This window comes from Equus quagga, chromosome 11 (genome assembly GCF_021613505.1).
Source record: "Equus quagga isolate Etosha38 chromosome 11, UCLA_HA_Equagga_1.0, whole genome shotgun sequence".
Taxonomy (NCBI): domain Eukaryota; kingdom Metazoa; phylum Chordata; class Mammalia; order Perissodactyla; family Equidae; genus Equus; species Equus quagga.
Window position 1 is genome coordinate 6545750 of NC_060277.1, and position 23905 is coordinate 6569654.

The following is a 23905-nucleotide window of genomic DNA, read 5'->3' on the forward strand; positions in this document are numbered from 1 at the left end:
GGACACGTTATGAGAAATGTGTCATTAGGTGATTTCATTATTGCGTGAACAGTGTAGGGTGTACTTTACACAGACCTAGCTGGGAGAGCCTACTGCACACCTAGGCTCTTTGGTACTACTCTTATGGGACCACTGTCATATATGCGGTCCGTTGTTGACTGAAGCATCGTGATGTGGCCATATTTATGTGCCTCTATGTTCACATATTGACGTATCCCACACACTTTACTTTCAACCCGTAAGGTAGCATATCATATGTGCTATCTGAATCTTGCCTTTTGTACTTAACTGTAGCTTGGAGACATTTCTATAACTGGGATGGAAACCTTCCTCTTGTTTTCTGTATAGCTGCATAGTATTCTCTTGTGTGAATGTAGTGTAGTGTCCTCTGTTGATGGCATTGATCTTTCACTATTACAGTGTTATAGAGAATCATCTGTACATATTATTTTACATGTGTGCAGATATATCTGTAGGCTGCATCCCCACAGCAGGATTCCTGGTTCACAGTGTGGACACATCTGGAATTTTGATAGCTGTTGGCAAATTGACTTCCACTGGGTCTGTACCAATCTATTCTTCCTCTCATAATTACATGAGAATGCCTCTGATTAAGCTGTTGAATTTCCCATTCTGCATTTTTAGCTTCATTTCTTTCACCATGAGTGTGGTGAGCATCTGTTCATAGGTTTGTGCCCCTCGTATTTGTTTTTCTCTTAACTCTATGGTCATCCTTTAGCCACTGTTTTTTCTATGGGGTGTTGGTGAGCCTAGCCAGTTTAAAAATGAAATTTGTTTTGAATTTTTGATGTTGAGTAAATTTATAACCAGGCCTATTTTTTATTTGGCTTTCTATTCAAGTAACTTGACTTCAGCTAGAGAGCAAATATGTCTCTAGCAAGTACAGTTGAGAATGAGAATTAAGTATTCTTTAAAAAGCACGATGGCTGTTTGTGTTTGATGAGGGTTTAACCAGCGTGTCCCATGAAAGACCATTGTGTCACTTCCTGAAGAGATTACAATGGCAGTTTTTTAAAAAACTGTGTCAGCTTTTCAAACTAGTAGTCATTTCTGAATTAAAATTACCAAAATTCCTGAATTAGTGACACATTGTTTGAATATATGTTAATACTAATCTTACTCCTTCTGTCCCCCACTAGACTGAGAGCAGGTTTCTTTCCTCTCTGTCTCTGGTGTCTGGTGCATATGATATGCTGTGAAAGCACTGAACAAACATTGGTTTTGAAGAGAGGGGTTAGGATCCTGACAGCACCCACATCCCAAAGGTCGGTGAAACTTGTCGGGGCCTGAGTTTATTGATTTTTATTTTTTCATCAAGTAATGAGCTCTAAGGCATTATGCTCGGTGCTGATTATAGTAGTGAGGTGGTTTGATTTGGGTGTCCGTATTGCATAAGCTCTGGAGCTCGGCAGCCTGGGTTCGAATCCTGGCTCTTCCATGACTGGTTGTGTGGCTTTGTGCGGGTGATTTATCCTCTTTTTACCGCCTCCATCTTGAACGTAGGGATAATTTTAGTTCCTACCTCAAAGGGTTGTGAAGACTGAGGAAATTGCTATGTGCAAAGTCTCTAGAACAGTGTTCAACAAATAGCTGATATTGTTAATTATTTCTGTTCTTACTGTTACTGTTATTTTAGTAAACAAATGGACATAGTCCGTTTTTTCCCAGAATGCCTATTTGATGACAGTGGCCCACTATTTACTATGAATTTATAGTGTGCCAAGCACTTTATGTATAGCATCTGATTGAATCCTTAGAGCTGCCTAGTGGGTGTTGTCTCCCTGGTTTGCTTACGAGGAAAGTGAAACTCAGCAGGGCTAACTGGCTTGTCCGTGGTGACATGGCTAGTGGCAGACAGAGCTGGAATGCTGATCCTGGTCTGTTTAGTTCCCAACTTGATCTCCAACCACCATGTTATTTTGTCCTAAGACTAGTTTGCTTCGCATAGAAAGAGTGTAGCTGCAGCTCTGGCCATTACAAAATGTAGGGTCCCATGCCCAATATGACAAGGTTTATGTACATTTTGGTTATGAGAATCATGATGTCCAGTGTTGGGATCCTTTGCGATTTCTGAGCTCTCACTCCAGGAGAGGATGTCTGTTTCTGGCATGACCCTGGGTGCTTGTGGAGAGGACTTTGCCTGGCACAGCTGTCTTTCTTGACATAATTCTTAATGACGGCAGCAGGGACTTGCTTTAACATCTTAGATTGTTGGCAGTTCTCTTATGTGTTATTGGAGTTGGACATTATTGAAGTTATACCTTGATTTTCATATACCTGCCCCCCTCAATATGTTGAAAGGGAATCCTACCAAAAAAAGGGAATTTGATGAATTCTGATGTGTTGTTTGTTTCCTTTAGAGGGATTAGAATAAAGAATTAATGGTTTATGTCACTAATATTAACTCAGCTGCTAGGTTTTTAAAAATTGGGCATCTGAAAAAGTGGACCATTTTGGTAATCATGGTTGTTAGGTATGAGGGCCATGAGACCCAGTGGGGAGTAATAATTACCTGAGAGAGTTGGGTATGTGCTCCCAGTTTCTTAGGGCTTATTTTCTAGTGCTTGCCTCACTATGCAGAGGCTGATAGTGGCTGCGAGTGGCCGAAACCCCTGCTCAATCAGTTGAACCAAAGTGGGGCATGTTACCTCAACCAACAGGAAGCTCAAGTGTGGGACCTGCCATGCGTTGCACCCTCGGTGGGAGCTCTGGTCCTTTCTTGCCAGTGCTCTCTACTGTGTCAGTTTATCCTCCGGCTTTCTCCTCGAGTGCATGGTCCAGATGGCAGCAGTTTATCCTCCGGCTTTCTCCGAGTGCATGGTCCAGATGGCAGCAGCATTTCTCGGAGTCATGCGCACAGTGCTCTGAGGTGGAGGGTCCTTCTCATCTTGGGGCTGTTTTTAGAGGGAAGAATCTTTTCCCAGAAGCCTGACGACAAACTGCAGGGCAAAGGGAGGGGGACTACCATGATTGTCCTAAGCCAGTAGACCACGGCCTCGTGGCAGGCCAGCCTCCACTGGTGTGCATGTGGAACAGAGAAAAGCTGAACAAATTTAGGTTCTGGTAAAAAGGAGAAAAGGTGGAGGAAATACATGCTTTGAATGTAACCTGATGCTGCCTAGACTTGAACTAGCAAAGGGCCACAGTTCATATCTTTTGTGTATGTGGGTTTAATTTAAACCAGATGCTAGCCTCTATCTTTATAGAAATAGTTCTCTCTCTCATAGGTCCTTTATCCCTTTAAAAAAAATACATAACAATCCAAAAACAAATGATACAGTGTGTTATTAAGGTAATGAGGATGGGTAGCATTGGAATTTAAAAAATAACTCTTGCTTATCCTCACCATATAGATAATTTAAACTAACAAAGAGTCCCTTTGGAATGTAGTTGTACTTATTTGAATAAGGGCTATAGTATTTTTTAGACCTTCTGACACTTAAGAAAAATAAACGTACAAGGGAGAGAAGTTACTTGCAGTCTGTCTAAGTCTGTTTTTGTTATTCCTTCTCCCTCCCCAGAGATTTTTTTCCTCTTTCCTTCTCCTCGTTCTTTTCCCTTCTCCCCTCCGTTTACCTGCTGGGTGTATCTGAGAGCCATCGCTCTTATTATTTCCTAAATAGAGTTCGGTGCTGCTGAGTCATTACTGTCTTGGGGTTGTGGTTGTGTTTTTCTCACATTCGGTGCTTTGAGGGAAGGTAGTGGGTATTAAAAGACCTTCTCTTGGGCTACAGGCTGTTTGGGGAGAGGAGCGTAAGCAAGTGATTGTGGATATCAGAAAGCTGCTCTGCATATCCTCTGCCCAGTCACAACAGCGGATGAAAACAAATTTTGACCTAGAAAATGACCAAATTGGAGCTGTGCACACATTGCCAATGCTATTTGTTTGTTTTTTGTTGCACAGTTTTGTTTCTATCTTTCTCAAAGTTCAAAGGAAAGCCTCTCTCCATCCCCTTACCATTATTTTGAAAGTCAGAAATGCGTACTTTCCCGTCTTGAGTGCCCTCACTGACGGATTGAGCTCTGTTGGGAGAAGTCAGAGACCTCCTGTTGCTGGGGATCTCAGTGGAGGATGGGAGCCGCTCGGCTGGTGGTAGCACCCTGTTCCCTGCACGGGGATGTTGTTAACAGTGAGGGCTCTTGAGTACCCCGGGTTCTCTCAAGGTTTTAGGGAGCATCTGGACCCGATAATTCGCAGGAAGCCCTTTTGCCTGAATGTGCGGAGCCTGCTTGCTTGCCTGCTATAGAACTAGAGGGTGGGCCAGTGTTTTCGGCAGCGTAACGGTACACAGTAGGTGATTCAGGCTGGTGATGGAGACAGCCAGCACCTGGGAGTTCTCATTTTTTAAACGTAAGAAAAAAGAATGTTTTCGCATCACACGATTCCTTCCCTAGCCAGCACTGATCCTCTCTTGATGATGGTGTTCTGCTTGGTTGCGTGTTCAATGATGCATGTTTTTTTTCTCATGAAGCTGTTACAATAATGAACACTTTTATCACCCCAAATGGAGCATGCCAACACAGTAATTGTGTCAAAACCACGTGCTTGTCCCGCGTGCCGGCTGTTGACAGCAAGGTTCTTGTTGGTTGCTGAGAAGTAGAACAGACTTTACTTAGTATACTGTATGACTGGCCTAGTGATGTATTTTAGGTATTTGTAATTAAAGCTTAGTGGAATGAGCAGTGCTAGAGTTTGGGAAGCAGTAGTTCTGGTTTTGGCCTCACCTATCTAGCTTTGTGATCTCAGGCAAAACCCCTATTCTTTCTGACCCTCAGTTTCCTTGTTGATAAGATAAAATTGAGCCTATTAGACTAGATGATTTCACAACACTCATTCAGTAAATATTTATCTGTGCCTCTTAGGTGCTGGGAACATAGCAGTGAAGCAAAGAAAGATGACAGCCCTCATGGGGCCTTCATATTAGTGGGAGGGCTGGCGCTCCACCGCAGGAGTTTCCGTTTCAGTAGGCCGTGGAATTTAGAGGCTTATCCACATTTGAAACTGAGAGTTACAGGCATGATAATTATGGTGAATGAATGTGCTATAATCGTGTTTTCTTGATGGTGGTAATTTGTTCAGGAAACCATTTTATCAACAAAGAAGGTAGTGTTTATGTTTGAGCTTTGTTGATCTCTTGAAACTATTTTAAGAATGTACTTATTTACTTATATCCACCCTTATTGTTTAGTATTTATAATCCAATTAGCCATTTCCATTGGTTAATTCCATGGGCAACACTGATCAGCTCTGGGGTTCTTAAAACTTCCATGTGTTGTGGGTACGGTAGTGATTGACCACTTTGTGAGGCTCCCTGGTAAGATTTATCTCTGCATTAGCACCTGGTCTTTAGTTTCTGTCCAAAGCTCAGTGGTGATCACATGACCAAGTAATAACTTTCAAATATGATTTTCTATGTGATGAGGCCTCATCTGTAAATTTCGTATTTGGGGGAGGGGCTGGCTAATTACACTAAATCACAGAATTGATTCATGTTGTTCTGTAGTCCTTTTTACAAGCTAGCATGTATCTTCTTTGAGGACCAAGCCAATGGCTCTGGTTGATTCGATCATTCATACACAGTGGAGTTGTGACTGCTTATGAAATACAGGTGAGAACAGGTGTGCAAAATGGGGTAATATCTACCCTGTAGGATGTTTTGAGGAGCAGAAATGATGTGCACGATATCTGACACAGTAAGCACTGAGTGACAGCTCTTATGATTAAAATACAAATATTAATACTTTAACACAATAGTGGAAACTCTAGTTTTATATTTCATTGCTTCTAAAATATTTTGACAAAAAGTCAGCTTTAGTTAATTGGTCTCTAGATATTTCTCACAGCCAAAGTAATCAGAGAGCTGCCGGTTATCTTGGTTAGCTCAGACAAGTGTGAGGCATTTTTGTTTTAATTTTTACCAGGCCATTGATTGAGCTCTCAAAATGTAATGAGAGAGTGTATGCTAAAAGTCAACTTTGGTCATTTCATGATTAATATAAATAATATTCTCCACTTAAGTGGTACGTGGAAAATGGTACCTTAAAGAAGAAAAACAGATTTTCTGTGCAGTATGGAGCCAGTTCAAGTACTTCTGTAAGGGTCTTACTGGAAGACATAACTTTAAATGCCTAAGAATGAGCAGTAAGATTGGACCAGTAAATCTTATAATTACCTAACTAGCCCCTTTTGTGGCATTGCCCTCAAGGACGTTCCTCTTCCCCAATCTCCCTGTCCCTCGATGTACGCTTCCCGTCCTCATACCTTTCCCTCCTCCTGACCCTTACATGTTGGTGGTGAGAAGGGTTCTTTTCAGGACCCTCTACTCTCAGACGGCACTCTTTCTCTAGGTGATGTCAGCATCTCCTGTGCTTTTAGCTATCATCCGTAAGATGACAACTCCCAAATCTTCATCTCTGGTGCATGTCCAGCCTCCGTGCAACACATGTGTGGCAAGTGGCCAACTAGACACCTCCACAAACTTCTCAACTTCAGTGAATTCAAAATCAAGTTTGTCTTCGCCAAACCTTCTTTTCCTCCTGTTCCCCATTTCAGTGGGTGGCTTTACCATCATCCCATCCATTCTCCCATGACTTGGGACTTTTCCTTGAGTCTTTCCTTTCTTTGACTTGCTGTATTCAGTGTAGACACGACGCCATGGCCAGTCTTCCTCTTAGTATTAGATGCACATCTTATCGTCCACCTCGTGGCTTCTGCTGTGTATAGACCATCATGTTCTCATGCCTGGGTTATTGCAGCAGCCTCCTGGATGTCTCTTTATTTCCATCTTTTCTCTCATCCTGTACTTTGCAGCCAGGTTGGGCCATCTGAAATGTGAGTCTGATTACATTACCCGTCTACCTGCAGTGCTTGGATGCCTTCTCATTGCCTTTAAATCAACCTCCAGACCTTTCTTAGCATGGCACACAGGACCTTTTATGTTCTGGCTTCTGCCTTCTCCTACTTCATCATTATCAATTCACCTTCCTCTTTTCCTCCTGTCCCCACTCACACGCCCCCGCTTCACTTCTACAGTGTGTTATCGTTCAGTACTTGTGGTTTCCTACAGGAGGAATATTCTTATGTTTCCACACACTGCCCCATGCCTGGCACATGCGTCTCATCCTGACTCCCTTGCCTGAATAATGAATACTCATCATTTTAAAGCAACTCAAATGCCAACTTCTGCAGAAAGGCGTGCCTCATGACCCTCTTCTCTTATTCTGGGTTAAATGTCTGTCCTCTGCTTTGTAAGCAAAATGCTCTTGATTTATCTGTGCCTCCCTCAGCTCCTTGAAGGCAGTCTTTATTCATGTGCCCAGGACTGGGCACGTTGTACGGGCCCATTAAATATAGGCTGGCTGGCTGAGTCAATGTTTATTATGCTTGCTTATTAGAAGTGTACAGCAATTGTAAAATTATTTTTTATTATTGAGATTTATTATTTTTTTATTATTAAGTTTGCAATTCAGTGGTTTTGAGTATATTCACAAGGTTGTGCTACCATCACCATGGTCTAATTCCAGAACACTTTCATCACCCCAAAAAGAAACCCTGTACCCATTAGCAGTTGCTCCCTCCCCTCCTTCCACCCCTTTGCAACCACTAATCTGCTTCCTGTCTGTGGATTTGCCTATTCCGGAAGTTTCGTGTAAATGAAATCACATAGCCTCTGGCCTTTTGTGACTGACTTCTTTGACTTAGCGTTGTGTTTTCAAGGTTCTTACGCGGCAGCATATGTCAGTACTTCATTCCTTTTCGTGACTTAATATTCTATTGTATGGACGTATCACATTTTGTTTATCCATTCATCAGTTGGTGGGCATCTGGGTCGTTTCTGTTTTTTGCCTATTATGAATAATGCTGTTATAAACATTCATTTACAAGTCTCTGGGTGAACATAAGTTTTCATTACTCTTGGGGTTTTACCTAGGAGTGGAATTGCTGAGTTATATTATGGTAATTTATGTTTAACTTTTTGAGGAACTGCCAAACTATTTTCCAAAGTGGCTGTGCCATTTTGTGTTCTCACCAACAATGTTGAGAGTTGCCAATTTTCCACATCCTCACCAATGCTTTTTTTACTCTGTCTCTCTTTGATGATAGCCACATGCTAGTGGATGTGAAGTGGTATCTCATAGTGGTTTTGATTTGCATTTCTCTAGTGACTAATGATGTTAGCATAGTTTCAAGTGCTCACTGGGCATATATGTATCTTCTTTGGAGAAATGTCTACTCAAATTCTTTGCCCACCAAAAAAATTTTATCTTTATTGTTGAGTTGTAAGAGTTCTTTATACATTCTGGATACCAGAGTCATCAGATATGTGATTTGCAAAAGATGGTGAATATTATTTTAAGAAACAAGTATAGTACTGATACATACTACAATACGGATGAACTTTGAAAACATTATGCTAAGTGAAAATGCCACTTTTACGATTCTGTTTATTTGAGATGTCCGGAATAGGCAAGTCCCTACAGACTGAAAGTAGATAAGCGACTGCCAGGAGCTAGGAGGATAGGAGAATGGAGAGCAACTCTTAGTGGTACAGAGTTTGTTTCTGGGATGACGCAAATGTTCTAGAATTAGATAGTGGTGATGGCTGCACAACCTTATGAATATACTAAAAAACCATTAACTCTACAGTTTAAAAGGGTGAATCTGATGTGAATTATATCTCAATAAAGCTCTAAAGAAAGGAAACCAAGTGTATTTTATTTTTGAACTTATGCCACTTTTGAAGGTAGCTGGGCAGTCTCCCCTTGGCCAGGGTGCCAGGCCCGCAAGTACGTTCATCCTCGGCAAGACAGGGCAGGGTGGCTCTCTGCTGACCCTGCCCCTTGTTTTCACTTCAGTGGTGCTGCTGTACTTGCTTGAGTAAAATTTAGACAACAGTTACTTTGAGATTTCATTTCAATTTTGTTTTCATTAGTTTTGATAGGATCAATTATTAGATGCTTATTTTTCCACCCCTGTAGTGTTTTCGTTTGGTTCAGCTTCGAGGCCCCTGGATGCTTTTCTTATAATCACATACACATTGTAGAAAACTCTTTGTGAGTTTGGGTGGCATGGAGGTTTCGAGTTTTGATTATAGTTTTAGTACCTTTCCCAGAAGTCTTAACTTTTGCCTTGGAATAGTGATGGTGGATTACGGGATTTAATATAAAAACAAAAATGAATGCATTTTTGTTCCAGATTTAATTTTCTTGCTATTAAGCACCCAGCATTTAAAATTCATTTTTATGATACTTAACATTTTTGTAGATTTTGATTTTAATGTGTGAAATTGTGGTGAAGTATGTCTCACTACTGTCTAACATTATCAGTAACATTTTTGTATTATAGGATAAGGGATATAAGGTATAGAGAAAAGTCATTTTCCTGAAGAATATTAGATCTTTTTGGTGCATTATAGTCTATAGTTAGATGAAACCAAATAAAAGTAATCACTCTTTCTACATCCTGTCTCTACGGAATCGGAGTTAATTCCACTGTGATGCCAGTTTTGGCTCTTGGATTCTGATAGAGTATTCCAGGAGTTAAAGTAGGAATCCCCCTTTCTCTTGTGCTTGTGAACGCTCTTTCTCTGCGTGTTTTCTCCCCATCTTCTCTCCGCCAGTCCCCTTCCCACCCAGCTTACCCTGGTCCTTGCCTCCAGGCTAAAACGGGGAGAGTCTGTGAAATCACAGTTTGTGACTTTGTTTTGTTGACAGTAAGCTGTGACCATGACTACTGAAGTGGGCTCTGCGTCTGAAGTGAAGAAGGAGCCTGACCAGTTAGGAGCAGATGCAGCCCAGGAGAAACCTAAAGAAGCCGCAGAAAATCAGCAGCCTCAGCCCTCGGATGCAGAGGAGGAGAAAGGTCCCCAGACGTCTCCTACAGCTGAAAGCCAAAGTAGCCCGCGCCGCCAGAAGAGGGAGAAGGAGCCGTCCGACAGCAGGGGCATTTCTCGGTTCCTTCCCCCGTGGCTTAAGAAACAGAAGTCCTATAACTTAATCGTGGCCAAAGATGGAGGAGAGAAAAAAGAGCCTACCCAAGCTGTTGTGGAAGAACAGATTTTAGATAAAGAGGAACCTTTTCCCGAAGAAGAAAGGCAGGCCAAGGGCAGCGCAGAAGTAGCAGCTCAGAGGAAACAGCAGGAGACGAAAGTGGACGTCAAGGAAGAGAAACCAGCCGTGCGCGGCCCTGAGACACAGGTACGTTTGCAAAGTGACCTTCTGGACCTGAAAGCTCGATGGCATATCCACGTCATAAAAAGGATTTGTTGGTTTTGAATCATTCCCAGACTTCTTGTATTAAGATCCTTCTTTGGCTTACTGTATCTGGAATATGGGTCTTGGCGTGGTCTACCACAGCCTTCTCCTGTTAGTCCATTTAAAACGTTCCAGAATAATAAAGCAAAGCAAAAAAAAACACCGCACTATATATGCAAACCATAAAAAAATTTCTCTGCATTCTTTTTAAGGTTAAACACATACTCTCATGATCCTGCCACCTCTCCTTTTAAATAGTATGCATTATTCTCTCTCTTTGATGTGGCTTATTTCAGTGTTCAGTGAGTAGGAAGCAGTAGATCTGTATGTGTGTGCATTTGGTCGCCTAACGAAGCCTGGGTTTTGCCATGGTATGAGATTAGAATTGGAATTCTTTTCTTTTTTTTTTTCTGAGGAAGATTGGCCCTGAGCGAATATCTGTTGCCAATCTTCCTACTTTTGCTTGAGGAAGATAGTCACTGAGCTAACATCTGTGCCAATCTTGCTCTCTTTTGTGTGTGAGATGCCACCACAGCATGTATGGATGAGTGGTGTATAGGTCCATGCCTGTGATCTGAGCTGGCAAACCCTGGGCTACTGAAGCAGAAGGTGCAAACTTAGCCGTCATGTCACCGGGCTGGACCCTAGAATTGGGAATTTTATTATTTGAAATGATATTTAAATTATAGTCTCTGGGATGTAGTTTCTTTTACTCATTTAATGCTGAAATTACCAAACTGGCAAAATGAGAAATGGGCAGTGGGTTTGGAGAAGGAAGATGTGGGGAAATAGCCTTTTGAAATGTTGAAGTCTTTTAAAATCTTAGGCTTGCAGTGTTTATAACAATCACAGTTCTTCCCAGACATCTTCCTTTTACCTGAGTGTGAACTTCAGGTCTTTCGTCAACAGCCTGCTGAAGAAGTGAGTAAGGAGAGAGAAGAGAAGGTGAAGGAAGTGCAGGACGACAAATCAGAAGAAGCCGCCAGAAGGGAGACAAAGGAAGTGCAGACCAACGAGCTGAAAGCAGAGAAGGCCTCTCAGAAAGCCCCCAAGAAGACCAAAACTGTGCCGTGTAAGGTGACCCTACTCGATGGCAGCGAGTACAGCTGTGACCTGGAGGTGAGGCGGGGAGCGGAGCCGCGAGCTGGCCTGTGTGTGGAAGGAGAGGGCAAGTCCCCACTGCCCCCTTTGGGGCCTGGCACAGAGAATGTATTTTTGTGTTCCTATAAGCTAGTTTGTCAATTTTGCATTAAAAAACAAGAAAACATAGAAAGGATCAGCAGTTTCACGGCAAACAGTACTTCCTGACCCTCGGGGGTGGGCAGACAGATGCCCTGCCCGCCTGCACTGGTCACGTGTATTGGCAGGAATCTGATCCGAATGGGCATTACATAGCGAGTGTGACCTCGTCTGTCAGGTGTTCTGCCTGAGGAGAAATGACAGCACGAGGCTGACATTTCAGAGTAATGAAATTGCAGCAGTTTAAACCCAAGTGTTTTTATCCTGAGACAGATAATGATTTAAAATCTGGCTCATTTATTTAGTTTCATTTAATTAAAAAACACTCGTGATTTGCAAAGCCGAGAATTCATTAGCACCAATGCTGACTGAAGCCAATGTAATTTTTTTCTTAAAGCATCTAGCACCTTATAATTTTATGGCAATCAAAGGAGTTTGTTGCTTTTCATAGTTAAATTGCTCAGTTTATATGACGTATACTGATGGCTAGCGTTTCCGGAAGAACTGTGTAAAGAGCTCTGAATGGATTCTCTCATGTGATTCTTAGAAGAATCTGTGTGAGGTCAGCCGTGTTGTGGGTATCCCCGTGTTACGGTGGGGAATGGAAGGCGTGGAGAGATGAAGTAACTTGCCCAAAGTTTCACAGCTAGTTAGTGGTTGGGCAGAATTCCAACCCTTCAGCGTGACTCTGAGGTCATGAATGTGACCACTGATCTACCCTGTTTGTCTGCTGCGCATGGGACCTATCTTACTCATTTAAAATATGGTCTCTAAATAACAGTCTTTTCTTTGGTCTTCTAATCTATTAAATATTAAAACCATTTTTTCCTAATTCCTTGCATTCCTGCTTATTAAAAATAGAAGTTATACTTTAACAACAATGGAAGTATTCAGCTTGGTAAGATAGACATCGTATGTCTATCTAGTTGAACAATAGTTTGTTATATATTTGAATGTGTATTATAATGCGAGGCATGGCTTCTAAGAGGAATGATGTGTGGTCCTCGCCTCTATCTTTGTATTATCCAGAACTGTATTTTACTTGTTTTAGTTGTAATCGTTCTGATATTTTAGTTATTTCAAGAAAAGGAGTAGGAAAAGAGGATTAAAAATCCTTAAAGCTTTCGGGGTGGGGACTGTTACTGTGTGTCTTGGGGATGGAGTTGGGGACAGTAAGGAAAACAGTAGAATGGTGTTTGGAACTTGACTCAGTGACATTGTATTTGACCACATGTCCCTTGTTTTCCTACCTGTCCTAGAAGTGGAGGAGTAGATTTTGAGAACCAACATGATGATAACTTATGTGACTCGAGTCATTTACTCAACCGTTCTGGGCCCAGAAGCCGACTTCCTCTGTAGAATATAGGACTACTTAGATATTCTAGAAGGCCTCTTTCATCTCTGAAGTTCTTTTTGCCACCAAACCTCAAGATTGACCCATGGGCTTTATGGTTTAAATATATTTTTGTTCTCTTTTTTTAAAAAGTCATGATATATTTAAAAAGTACAAAAATATAGAAAATAATAGAAGAGACAATTGTGTATTCACCATAAAAATTTTAATCAGATGTTACCATTTTGCCATGTGTTTTACATCATTTTTTTTAAAGATTTTTTTTTTTTTAATTTTTCCTTTTTCCCCTAAAAGCCTTCCAGTACACAGTTGTATCTACTTTGTTGTGGGTCCTTCTAGTTGTGGCATGTGGGACGCTGCCTCAGCGTGGTTTGATGAGCAGTGCCATGTCCGCGCCCAGGATTCGAACCAACAAAGCACTGGGCCTGACTGCAGTGGAGTGCGTGAACTTAACCACTCGGCCACGGGACCAGCCCCTTGCATCATTTTTTTAAAAGAAATGCAACATTGAAGACATTGCTGAAGTCTCATTCCCATCTCTCCTCTCTTGCTCTGCATGTATCTTTTTATGATGTCAAAATCTACCTTGTTCATTTTCACTGCTGTATAGTATTCTTTTGAATGACTAAACCAGTTCATCCATTCCCCTATGGAAGCATGATTTCTTTGTATAGTATAACAGTCAGTGCTCTGGTGAATGTGATTGTACGCATTTCCCTGTTCACTTGTGCCAGAGTTTCTTCAAGGTAGACAACTAGTGGAATTGCTAGGTTGCAGTTTTACTTCCTCAGTTCTCCCCGATACTGCCAAAGTGAACTCCAAGGTGATGGTGCCAATTTACATTCCAGCCACAACCACTGAGTTTAATCTTTTCACCTTGTTGTCAGCACTTCCTCTTATTAGTAATTTTGAGCAATCATATGGGTGTGAAATACTGTCTTAATATTTTAATTTGCATTCATTTGATCTCTGTCAACTTTCACTAGGTTATGCCTAGTAACCAAAAACCTCCCAATCTTCTGGACTTCTAATAGTGGTTTATTCCTTGCTCATGTTAAATGCCCTTTGTGGCTTCCCTGTGGCTCTGCTTCATGTCTCCTTATTTTTGGGCCAAGACTGGAGATGCAACCTCTACCTGGAATATGCTGGTCTCATGGTAGAGGGAAAAGAAAATGTGGCAGAACCCACTATGCTCTCGAATCTTCTGCTTGCAAGTTGTGTATGTCACTCTTACTTATATCTCATTGCGATGCCAAGCAAGTCACGTGGTTAAAGCTGATGACAGTAGGTGGGCAAGTACGATCTTCTTATAGGAAGAGGGTGGTAAGTAAGGGAAAACATGGAGACGGTACTACAATTTATAGCTCATGAGGCTGAGCATCTTTTTATAGGTTTTATTTAGGTTTCTAGGGTTGCTCTAGGATTTTTAAAAATAAATATCCTGTTTCAGATTAAGCGTATTTTTTTCCCTGTTATAAGACTGAAAGCAGTAAAGTTTCATGGTTGGCAGAGAAGGACATGAATAGGTGGTGAATTTTATCAAATGTATTTTCTGTATCAACTGAGAGAATCATACGCTTTTCAATATACTAATATTGTCATTTACATTAATGTTTTCTAATGTTAAGCTGTCTTTGAATTCCTCTCTGGCATTCATTTTGTACTTTTTAATCTGGGATTTTTGCATGTATTACCTTTACTTTTCTTCTGTCGACTTGTCTTCGTCAGATTTTGTTATCTGAGTTGTATACTAGCCTTGTAAAGTTGCCTCCCTCTTAATATTCTCTGGAAAGTTTGGATAAATTAGGGATTAACTAGTTTTGGAGTTCTGGTAGAACTTGCTTTCAAGACTGGCTTGGCCTGGTGGCCTTTTCGTGGAAAGAGTAGGGTTGGAGACGAGTTTTTTATTTTATTTTTTTAATCATTGATTCAATTTACTTATACTTACAGTCTGTTTCTATTTTTTCTTGAGCCAGATTTAGTAATTCATATTTTTAGTGGAAACTGTCCATTTCATCTAATTTGACAAATCTCTTGGCATGAAGTTTCGTGTAGTGTTCTCATCTTGTGCATTTGATTTTGATCTCTTTTTCATTTCTAGTGTTATTTGCCTTTTTTTCCCTTGAGCATTCTTGCTATAGAGTTATTTTAGTTTTTTTTTTTCAAAGAAACAAGTTGGATTTATTTATTGTTCCTTTTCTGTTTTGTAATATTTGGTTCCTTTTTGCTCTTTATTTTTTCTTTGGATTACTCTGTTCTTTTTCCAGTTGCCTGAGTTGAATATTAAAATATGTGTATATATGTAGATATGGAGATACATAGAGATATATAGTTATAGAGATATATCTCTATATAAGTATATGTGTGTATAGAGGTATATGTGTATATAGATATATGTATGTATGTATGTATGCTTTCATGGCTCTAGCTTTTCCTTCAAGTACCTCTTGTTGAGTGCACAAGTTTTGAACATAGTGCTTTCCATTGCATGCAGTTCTTAATATTTTCTCTTCCCATTATGGGTCATTTTTGACCAGTGATTTTTATAAATGTGCTTTTAAATGTCCAAAGTGTGTATGTGTTTTTTGAATATATATGTGCGTGTCTTGTGGGAAGACAGCTTTTTCTTTTGTTCAGGTTTCCTGTTAAATTGTGGTCAGAATGTGGTCTAAATAAGAGATTCTGTTGTATTCGTTAAGACTTACTTTGCAGGCTAGTATATAGTCACTTTTTGTAATGGTTCTTTTTGAGTTTGGAAAAGCATGTTATGTTGATATTTTTGGCACAGGTTTCCAGATCTGTCCTCTTGATCAGACTTAATTATGTGGGTTGTCTATTATTAATTAACTGCTTAGTTTATCACCTAATAGAACAATTGTTGAAATCTCTTCCTGTAAATGTTGATAACTTCTCTTTGTATTTCTGTAAATTTATGCTTTATAAAATTTGAGTCTAGGTTGTTAGATGCCAATGTATGCACAATTAGGTATTCTTGGATTCCCCCCCTTAACCATCATATACTACCTTAAAATTTATTTACTTGATATTAATATTACTATACTGGCTTTATTTTGGTTAGGATTTGTCTGGACTATCTTCTATTTCCTTGCTTTTAAACATTGTGTCCTTATATCTTTGAGGAGACATGTTTTTTAATCCCATTTGAGAATTTTGTCTTTTAACTGGTGAATTTAGGCCATTTATTTCATATGATTGCTGATATATGTGGCTGTATTCCGTCATCTGATTTTGGGTTGCCTTATTTTTCTTTGTTTACTTGAATTTTTTTCCTTTTTTGTCCTTTACTGTTACTCTTTTAGAAGTGATCTCTAAGTGTTTTACAGACCCACTTGACTTAATGAAGTCTGGAATGAATCACTATGCCCACCCCCGTCCTTCCCCACCTTTTTGGCACTCGTATTAGATGTCTGATCTCATTTTGGAATGGTACAGAATAAAGCAGTTTCTTATCTGTGTGACTAGTCCCTCTTCTGTGGTTCTGTTACTCATGGGGAATCAAGGGATCATGTTGCTCGAAGCAGAGTTGAGAAAGTATCTGAAGTTAAAAGGAGCAGCTTAGTCCTTTAATTCACCAAGACTTAAATTGATTGGGAAAGCAAGAGCATTTTTATGACTGCATTAATTTACAGACAGATTGTCTTTTCAGTTAATAGAATGAACTTTTGAGGACAAGAGATCAATTTGAAATAAGCAGGTAAGCATGTAAATGTTGAGTAAACCTTTTTTTTCTTTCCAATACAAAGCAAAATGCAATTTGAGTAGACTTCAGTGATGTGACCCACAGCAGGTTGTGGGTACCAGCAGTTCACTGGAATTCTAGGCAGTGACTTGATATCTGACTGTAGGCCTTCCTCGGTGTCACAATAGCTGTTAGAACAATGCAGATGTTGTAAATTCTGTTCCTTATTTTGATTAATTTCTCTCTTATCCAGCTCTCCTTCCCATTTTGGTTCTCTGGTGGCTTTCTTAGTACCATGAGTCTGGGTCTGATTCCCATCAGACCTGCTGTTACTTCCTCCTCAGCAGCAGAGCCCAGAGGAGAGCTGTCACGTGGTGTGAATGCTCTCATGTCCCAGTTCCACCACTGACCTTAGACAGATTGGCTGACTTGCTGATGCTGCCTATCTGTGGTTCTGTAGCCCTGTTCCGGAAGTCGGTGTCTGAGGACTACTTGGGGAAGTATGTTGTAAGAAGCTGTAGCTATTAATGAACTTGCAGCATTCAAGGAAGATGCATACAATGTGGAAAATAAATACTTTTACTTTATTTGGTTTGGGAGATTAGATTTGTTTCCGTCTGTTTATTGTCTTTAAAGATTATCAATATGTCTATCATGGCTTTTTAGATGCCTGTAGTTACTGTGTGTTTCTTTTCTTAATGTACATGGGTCTCATTGTCAATTAGACCTCTAAATGGTAGCATGCTCACTGAAGAGGGCCTAGTTGTCTTCACTTGAGGGCACCTACAATATTGGAGGGAAGCATGGCCCGTGCAGGAAGTCTTGAGGAGTTGAAATGGCCCGACTTGTAGGGAGAATAGGATGAAGTTCTAGAAGGCCTCAACTGCCAGGATGAGAAGATCAAAACTGATCCACAGGGCAAAAAGGAGCTGGGGAGAAATTGTTCGTAAAGTCATTGGTGTACAAGACCTAGCAAGATCAAGGATGCTGTTTAGGTTTTAGAACATGGTAGGTTGCTATATGGTGCAGTAGCTTAAGGGGACACGTTTTATTCACTGCATTGGTTGAGATGCACATCAGCGGTCTTTATAGACATGGTTTTATCAGTGTGATCAGAGTATTGGGAAAGTTAGGGAGTTTCCTGTTTGTGTTACCTGTCAGTACCTTTGGTCAACAGAAGCACCCCTTTTAAATCAGTCAATGTAAATGTTACTGTGTTAGCTGAGTAATTGTTTTTAAATCAAGAAGCATAATTCTTGTGGGTATTTTTGTTTGTTTGGCGCCCTAACATAAACTCTGCTTCTCAGACTACTCCCTTGAAATACGTAGGTAGATCAATAGATGACTCTCCATATGTCCATCTGTCTCCCTTCTTCCTCCCCCCACTCCAAGCTTTCTGGGGCTTCCGGTTTCCACATTCTTTCTCCTGTGGGCCATCTGAGCCTATTCTTTCTTGAACTTCAGGAATTAAATGAATAAGACTGCCCAGGGAGCCAAAACGGCACCATTTTCAAAAACTAATTATCTTTGAAGTCTGCATTCTTTTGAGGAAGGAGAGTATATGTTAATATTAAGTGGATAAAAATGCCTCACATACACACTATTTATGAACATAAATATTGGATAACAGTGCATTTTTAGAGAATGATTATAGTTAAGTAAAAAAAACAATATGGAAATCGCTCGACTTTAACGTTAGTTTTGGCTAATGTAACAATAGGCACATTGCTAAACCATGCGTTAATTTTGACCCAAGACCTCGTCTGTCTTTGTGCATTTGCTCCAAGTCTTTGTATGAAGTATTTTTTCATTGTAGTTAGTGAAAATTACAATTTACATTTTATATTAATATATCATCTATTGATAATAAACTGAGATCCCAAATATTTTCTGAATAAAATGTTGAGGACTATTATATTTTTTTAATGCAGAAACTTTATAATTTCTATTCTTTGACACTTCTATTTTTATCTTACTGAGATATTTAATGGTATGTGACAACCTCCTTTGTGACCAGGATTTAAATGTAAAGAATTTTGGGGGGGCTCTCCTGGGTTCTGCATGCTTGCTCCGGAGACTCAGCTATGGGACTCTGGTGGTCTTGTTGCTGAAGTCATTTACACACTCAGTGTGCTAAAACCGTGGGGCTCTTTCCTCTAAGGAGAAATACCGTAAGGTTTAGTTGAAGCCATGGATATAAAGTCAGGAGATCACTGTTCACTTGTCTTTGGACTCTTCGGATGTGTTGGGGACGTTGCTTCCTCTTTTTTCTTCCATTCTCAGATTGCAAAGTAAGAATGAAAATATTTGCTTCCTCTATTTCTAGGATTGAGCTGGTTTTACTACAGCCGGTAAGTCTGTATATTTTTTTTTTAAGTCTGACAATAAGTGTGAACGTTCCTGCAGGACTTTGGGAGCATAAGAGAATGTGCCTTCTGAGCTAGGTTGCTCACATTTTCCTCTGGCATCTGAAAGTTGTTCCCAGTGTTGATTTTGTCTGAGAATTGAGGGCATTGTTTCTGCCCACACGGAATGTCAGAGCCGTTTTCTCTTACTGCCATGGATAAAGCTATCAGAATGGAGGCGCGCTGCACTCTTCGTCAGTGTGCTGCTAGAAAAGTGTTTGTCAGAAAGTAGAGTGTGTCAAGGTCGTCTTGCCTTTCCCTTGTAGGGCACTGGTCTCAGAACTCCAGTTGGGTATCATGGCTTTCCAGTGAGTGTTACTTACTTACTTGGTGGTTGATTGAGGTCAGCTCTCACCCTCCACGGTGGGTCTTTTGGGCCTCCATGACCGCCTCGTCATAGTTTTACTAGCTGAAATAGTTTAACTGTGCTCACACTTGTGGAGGATCTGGAAGTTGTGGCACTTTATAAACTCCCATAAAATAGTGTTAGATTTAAATATGGTTTGGGAACCAGGAGCAATTTAATTGGCATATGTTATGTGTATTTTAAGATTCTAACGACATAGGTCCAGATGAAATGTCCCTGGCTACCTGTTTGTCCATCTATCCCTTTAGCTCAAAAAAAGATGTAAGGTGGTAATTCTGTCCAATAACTTAATTTTATTCACTAAGTGGAAAAAGGCTGCCATGCCAGGTGAGTGGTCGAGTACTTTGGTCCAGCGCGGGGGACCTGAGGGGTTCACGGGCAGAGCGTAGCTGCTTCATCAGGTTGCCCATTAGCTGGGCATTCAGGACTCTTGACGTGACCTTAGACTGTCTTTTTATCTCTCTTTTCCTAGGACTTTCTGACTCTTCCCCTGCAGCTAAATTGGTCTAATCGGGCACATCCTGGATTGTCTGTCCATCCTCCAAGTTTGTGATCAGACCTTCTCTGCATTTTGATTTCCCATCCACCTGATTCCTCCCCACCCTTTAATGTCCAACTCAGATCCAGCTTTCAGAGGGTTTTCTTCTTCTGAACTTGTTTGCACCACTAATTTGGCAATTAATCATGCACTGCCATGTGAAAGAATCTCTTGTGTTGAACACAGGCTGGACTCTGGTCTTGTTTGATTTTTCTCAGGCTGTTCTTGTTTCTTGACCTGGATTGTTAGTTCCTTGGGGAGAACTTTCTTCTCTCTCCCGTAGGCGCTAACATAGGCATTTGCCTGGAGCACTACTCATGGAAACGAATCATTGAGTTATTTCTCTCTCTTTTCTTGTGTGTGCATAAAATTTTTATTCTTCTTATCTAAGCTGAATGTTTGCATTTGCTAATTTATGTCCTAGTTCTTCTCTCTATTCTCTCCAATTAGAAAAGATAGATTTGGGTGTATGTACGTATATATAATCCACACCCCATTCCCCATTCCCTGCCCCCATGGACACTACTTCTGTCCACCCCACCTTGCTTTTTAAATGCTTAGAAGCAGCAGGCTAGCTTCTTGTAGAAACATTTCATGGCTCAAATAAATGAAAACAATTTATTAAATTTCTGCAGAAGGCTATGAAACTGCTAGGCTTGCGAGCGCTGCAGAAGAGGCTCGGATGTGGGCTGGGCCTTTTGGAGTGCATGGCCTGGAGGGGATCGCAGACTCGAGAGCCTGAGTTCTTTGGTTAGACAGAGCTGCCACGGGTCACGTTGCTGGCTGGGTGTAGGCCGGGCTTGGCGAGGACAGTATAATTAATCTTGATCCCCTGCCTCTGTCTCTGATGTCTCCTCTCCTCTCCAGCAAACTAAAGAATGATATGGTTTTGATTTCTCAGCAGCCAGGAAATTCTGCCACATACTTTATTCTCTCTGTCCTCCCTACTCTTGATTTCAGAATCTGGGGATTGCCTTTTTGCCCTTGCCTCAGTGGTATTTTGAAAGCATTAAACTTGACATTTGAGAGTAACCCCTACTGATGAGTAACCATCTTGACGTAATTTTGAAGGCAGCATCCGTCCCCTCCTGGCGCTTTGTCACACGTGCTGCCAGGCAAGCCGACTCTGTGGACATTCACCGCTGAAGAAGTTTCTGCTGTGGTGAGAGGGTGGTAGTGAGCGGCAGCAGATCTTTGGGTTATTTTTCTCTTTTGGAATGAAAATTATTTGAAGGTTGAGTAAAATTAGAAATGATGGGGAAAGGTCATTTTCAGAATAAAATTTGTACTTTAAAATCTGTTCAGGCACATTTTTCTCCCTCCCTAAAATATATAGGTATTAAAATTTTTAAACTTCTAGTCAGCATTCATCAAATGAAGAGAGAGAATCTTATTTCTCTCTCATCCACCAAAAAACATAAAGTATCTTTCGTTAAACTCATTCTGCTCAGAGTCCCTCTCTTTCCATTACTATTTTATTTCTAGTCTCTTTCCCCACTGTTGTCTTCTCTTCTGAGTAAATTAAAGAAGATTTTACTGACGTAGTTTTAATTTCCTAACTGTTAGGAAATTTTGCCAGATGCTCTCCTTCCTGACCCTATCTCCTTATGCCTCCCGCCCACCCCATCCCCAAGGTTCCTGTGGAGACGTGTGGAGAGGCTTAATGGGGGACACGGGTGTGAGTGTTGTTTATTTCACAAAAGCTGGAGCAGGAGCCTTTCTTTTCATCCATCCCTTCCACAGCTGGAGGCATACTCTGTGGCCCAGTAGAAATGTGGACAGAATTTATCATTTGTATTTATAGCACAGTACTGTAATATGCTAACATTTGGATCTTAAAGGGATTGAATGCATAAAACATAATAAAATATGGTCTATATAAAGCACTGGAATACTCAGGAAAAGAATTTCTTCATGCAGGGTGGCTAAATGATTAAAGTACTGGTAAATGGTTACACATCAACTCTCTTAGAAAAATTATGATTAAGAATATTACTTTGAACTTTTCTTTAAACTCGTGTTCTGGAGAGGCATGTTGAGATAAAAGCTCTGTTCTACCCATAGAATTAACTGAGCTGCATCTCATAACTGTGTGCTTCATTGTCAGGTGTGCCGTTTAAGCCTATTTTGGGGTTGAGTCTGATTTTGTGCATCATCTAGTTATTCATATGGAGAGGAAACTTAATCTGAGTCTTCTCATGATCTGTTTCTTATGGTCATTGATCTGTTTTTATATTTCTGACAGTAGCAATTGAAAGTGACTTGAATAGGAATGCTCTACTAAGCTATTCTATAGCACAGAAAGCCTGTAGGAATCAAATGTCAAAATTTGTTCTAGGCAAATAGTTTACAGAGAATGTGCTAGCCTGCAGAAGTTTGCTGCTTAGGGTTTTTGAAATAAGGTTTAATGGAAACGGTGCTTAGCAACTTTTTAAAAAGACTTTTTTTTTTTTAAGTAATCTAGTGTGCTCATCTGGCTAGATGTTTGATACCAGCCTCTGTTTATCTAACAGTGTAGTCACTTCTCTCTCTTCTAAAAGAGATCATAGTTTTCATAGATTTATGCCAAGTCTTGCTGTTCAAAGTGAATAATAGAAAAAGTTGGACGAAAAGAACTTGGATTTTCATTTCTTAAAAATTTTTTTAGTGACTGGTTGCTGATCTCCTTTAGCGATGGTATATAATTCTTAAGAAAAGTGGAAAATTAAGGAAGTCATATTTGCACAAAATTTTACAAATTTGGTGTCAAAATAGTATTCATTTAAATGTGTCTTCTGAGTTCAGAAATAATTTTTATCCCTGAGTCTTTTTGGTTCCTACCTTTGCTGAGAAGATGAAAAGTATGAGGTATTATTTGTCCTCTTGAGTTGCTTGTACATTTTACTTTTAGAGAGGAACTGACATATGAAACAAGAATATGAATATAATTGGTAAAGTGCTGTTTATGGTTTAGATAAAGTGCAGAAGTGCCAGGTTATGATGGGCTGGAGTTGGTAAGCACATCTCCATTGAGGAGAAAGGAACCCCTGGACTTGAAAGAACGATGTATTTAGGAAAACTCAGCAACACCTAGCCTGGTACATTTTTCATTTAATCGTGGTTAAATAGTAAAATCCAAGCAGAAATTCGAGGTTATAAGAAAAGGTTTCAACACCTACGTCCTTCTGTGTCAAAGATAATGTAATAAAATATACCAGAACCTTTTGTCAGGAGCAGGCCAGGCTGTGCTTGGCCACTCTGGCCATTTTTGGCCCAGGCTTCCCTTGGCTTGGCTTTAACTAGGACTCCTTCCATCTTGCAAAGCCAGAGTATCGTTGGCATTCAAATGAACTAATCTCTTCACTTCCGCTAAACATTAAGGAGAAGTGGGCTCCCATCCATAGGCGAGGTTGCAGAGAAAACATAAAATGCATGGACTCTATCAGGACTTTTTCAGTCTGCTTTCCAAAATTTTGTTGGCACTGATTCCATTCTCTCCTTTCCCTTGTCAGGGGGAAAGGATGAATATGTGTGTGTGCTCATGTGCATGCACACGCTACATCAGTTTAGAATAGCTTCACTAGGGAGCAGAGCCAAATGTGTATGTTCAACCTCCTGTCTTTAATTGGGAGACCGCTTTCTACTTAGGGAGCTGTGAGCAGTGAACGTGTTCTATCACTACGATAAAGTGAAGTGGGCCCTCCCTCTCAACATAGCACATTTCAAAGTTGCCAGGAGGTTTTCTGGGTATCTCGCTGTAAAAAGACTTTTTAATTGGTTGCAGTAGCTTCAGTAGCATCTCTTTTGACCTTGTTCATTGTTTTCTTGCAGATGCTTTTCATTAGTTCTCATTTTCTTGCTTCATTATTTCCTACAGGTGTCTGGATAATCTGTTTTCTTTTGCATGTGTGTTTAATTGGGCAGAGTGGAGGTGGGTCCTAGGAGATGAAAGGATGGAAATGCTATTCTACTTAAAACATATTATTTTGTTTTTCGCAATTAACAGGTATAATTCAGTTCTTATCCACTTGGTTTGGGTCATTATCTA

General features: G+C 40.4%; 1 protein-coding gene across 13 annotated transcripts in view; it reads left to right on the forward strand.

Moving 5' to 3' along the window:
- The window catches only part of EPB41L2 (erythrocyte membrane protein band 4.1 like 2), a 203543-nt gene that overhangs the window by 86234 nt on the left and 93404 nt on the right, over window positions 1-23905 (forward strand). For all 13 annotated transcript variants that reach the window (XM_046677718.1, XM_046677728.1, XM_046677726.1 and 10 more), the window contains 2 exons: window positions 9736-10218; window positions 11185-11394. In XM_046677718.1, the coding sequence (XP_046533674.1) occupies window positions 9748-10218; window positions 11185-11394 (681 nt within the window). In that variant the 5' untranslated portion in view covers window positions 9736-9747. The remainder of the gene's footprint in view (window positions 1-9735; window positions 10219-11184; window positions 11395-23905) is intronic.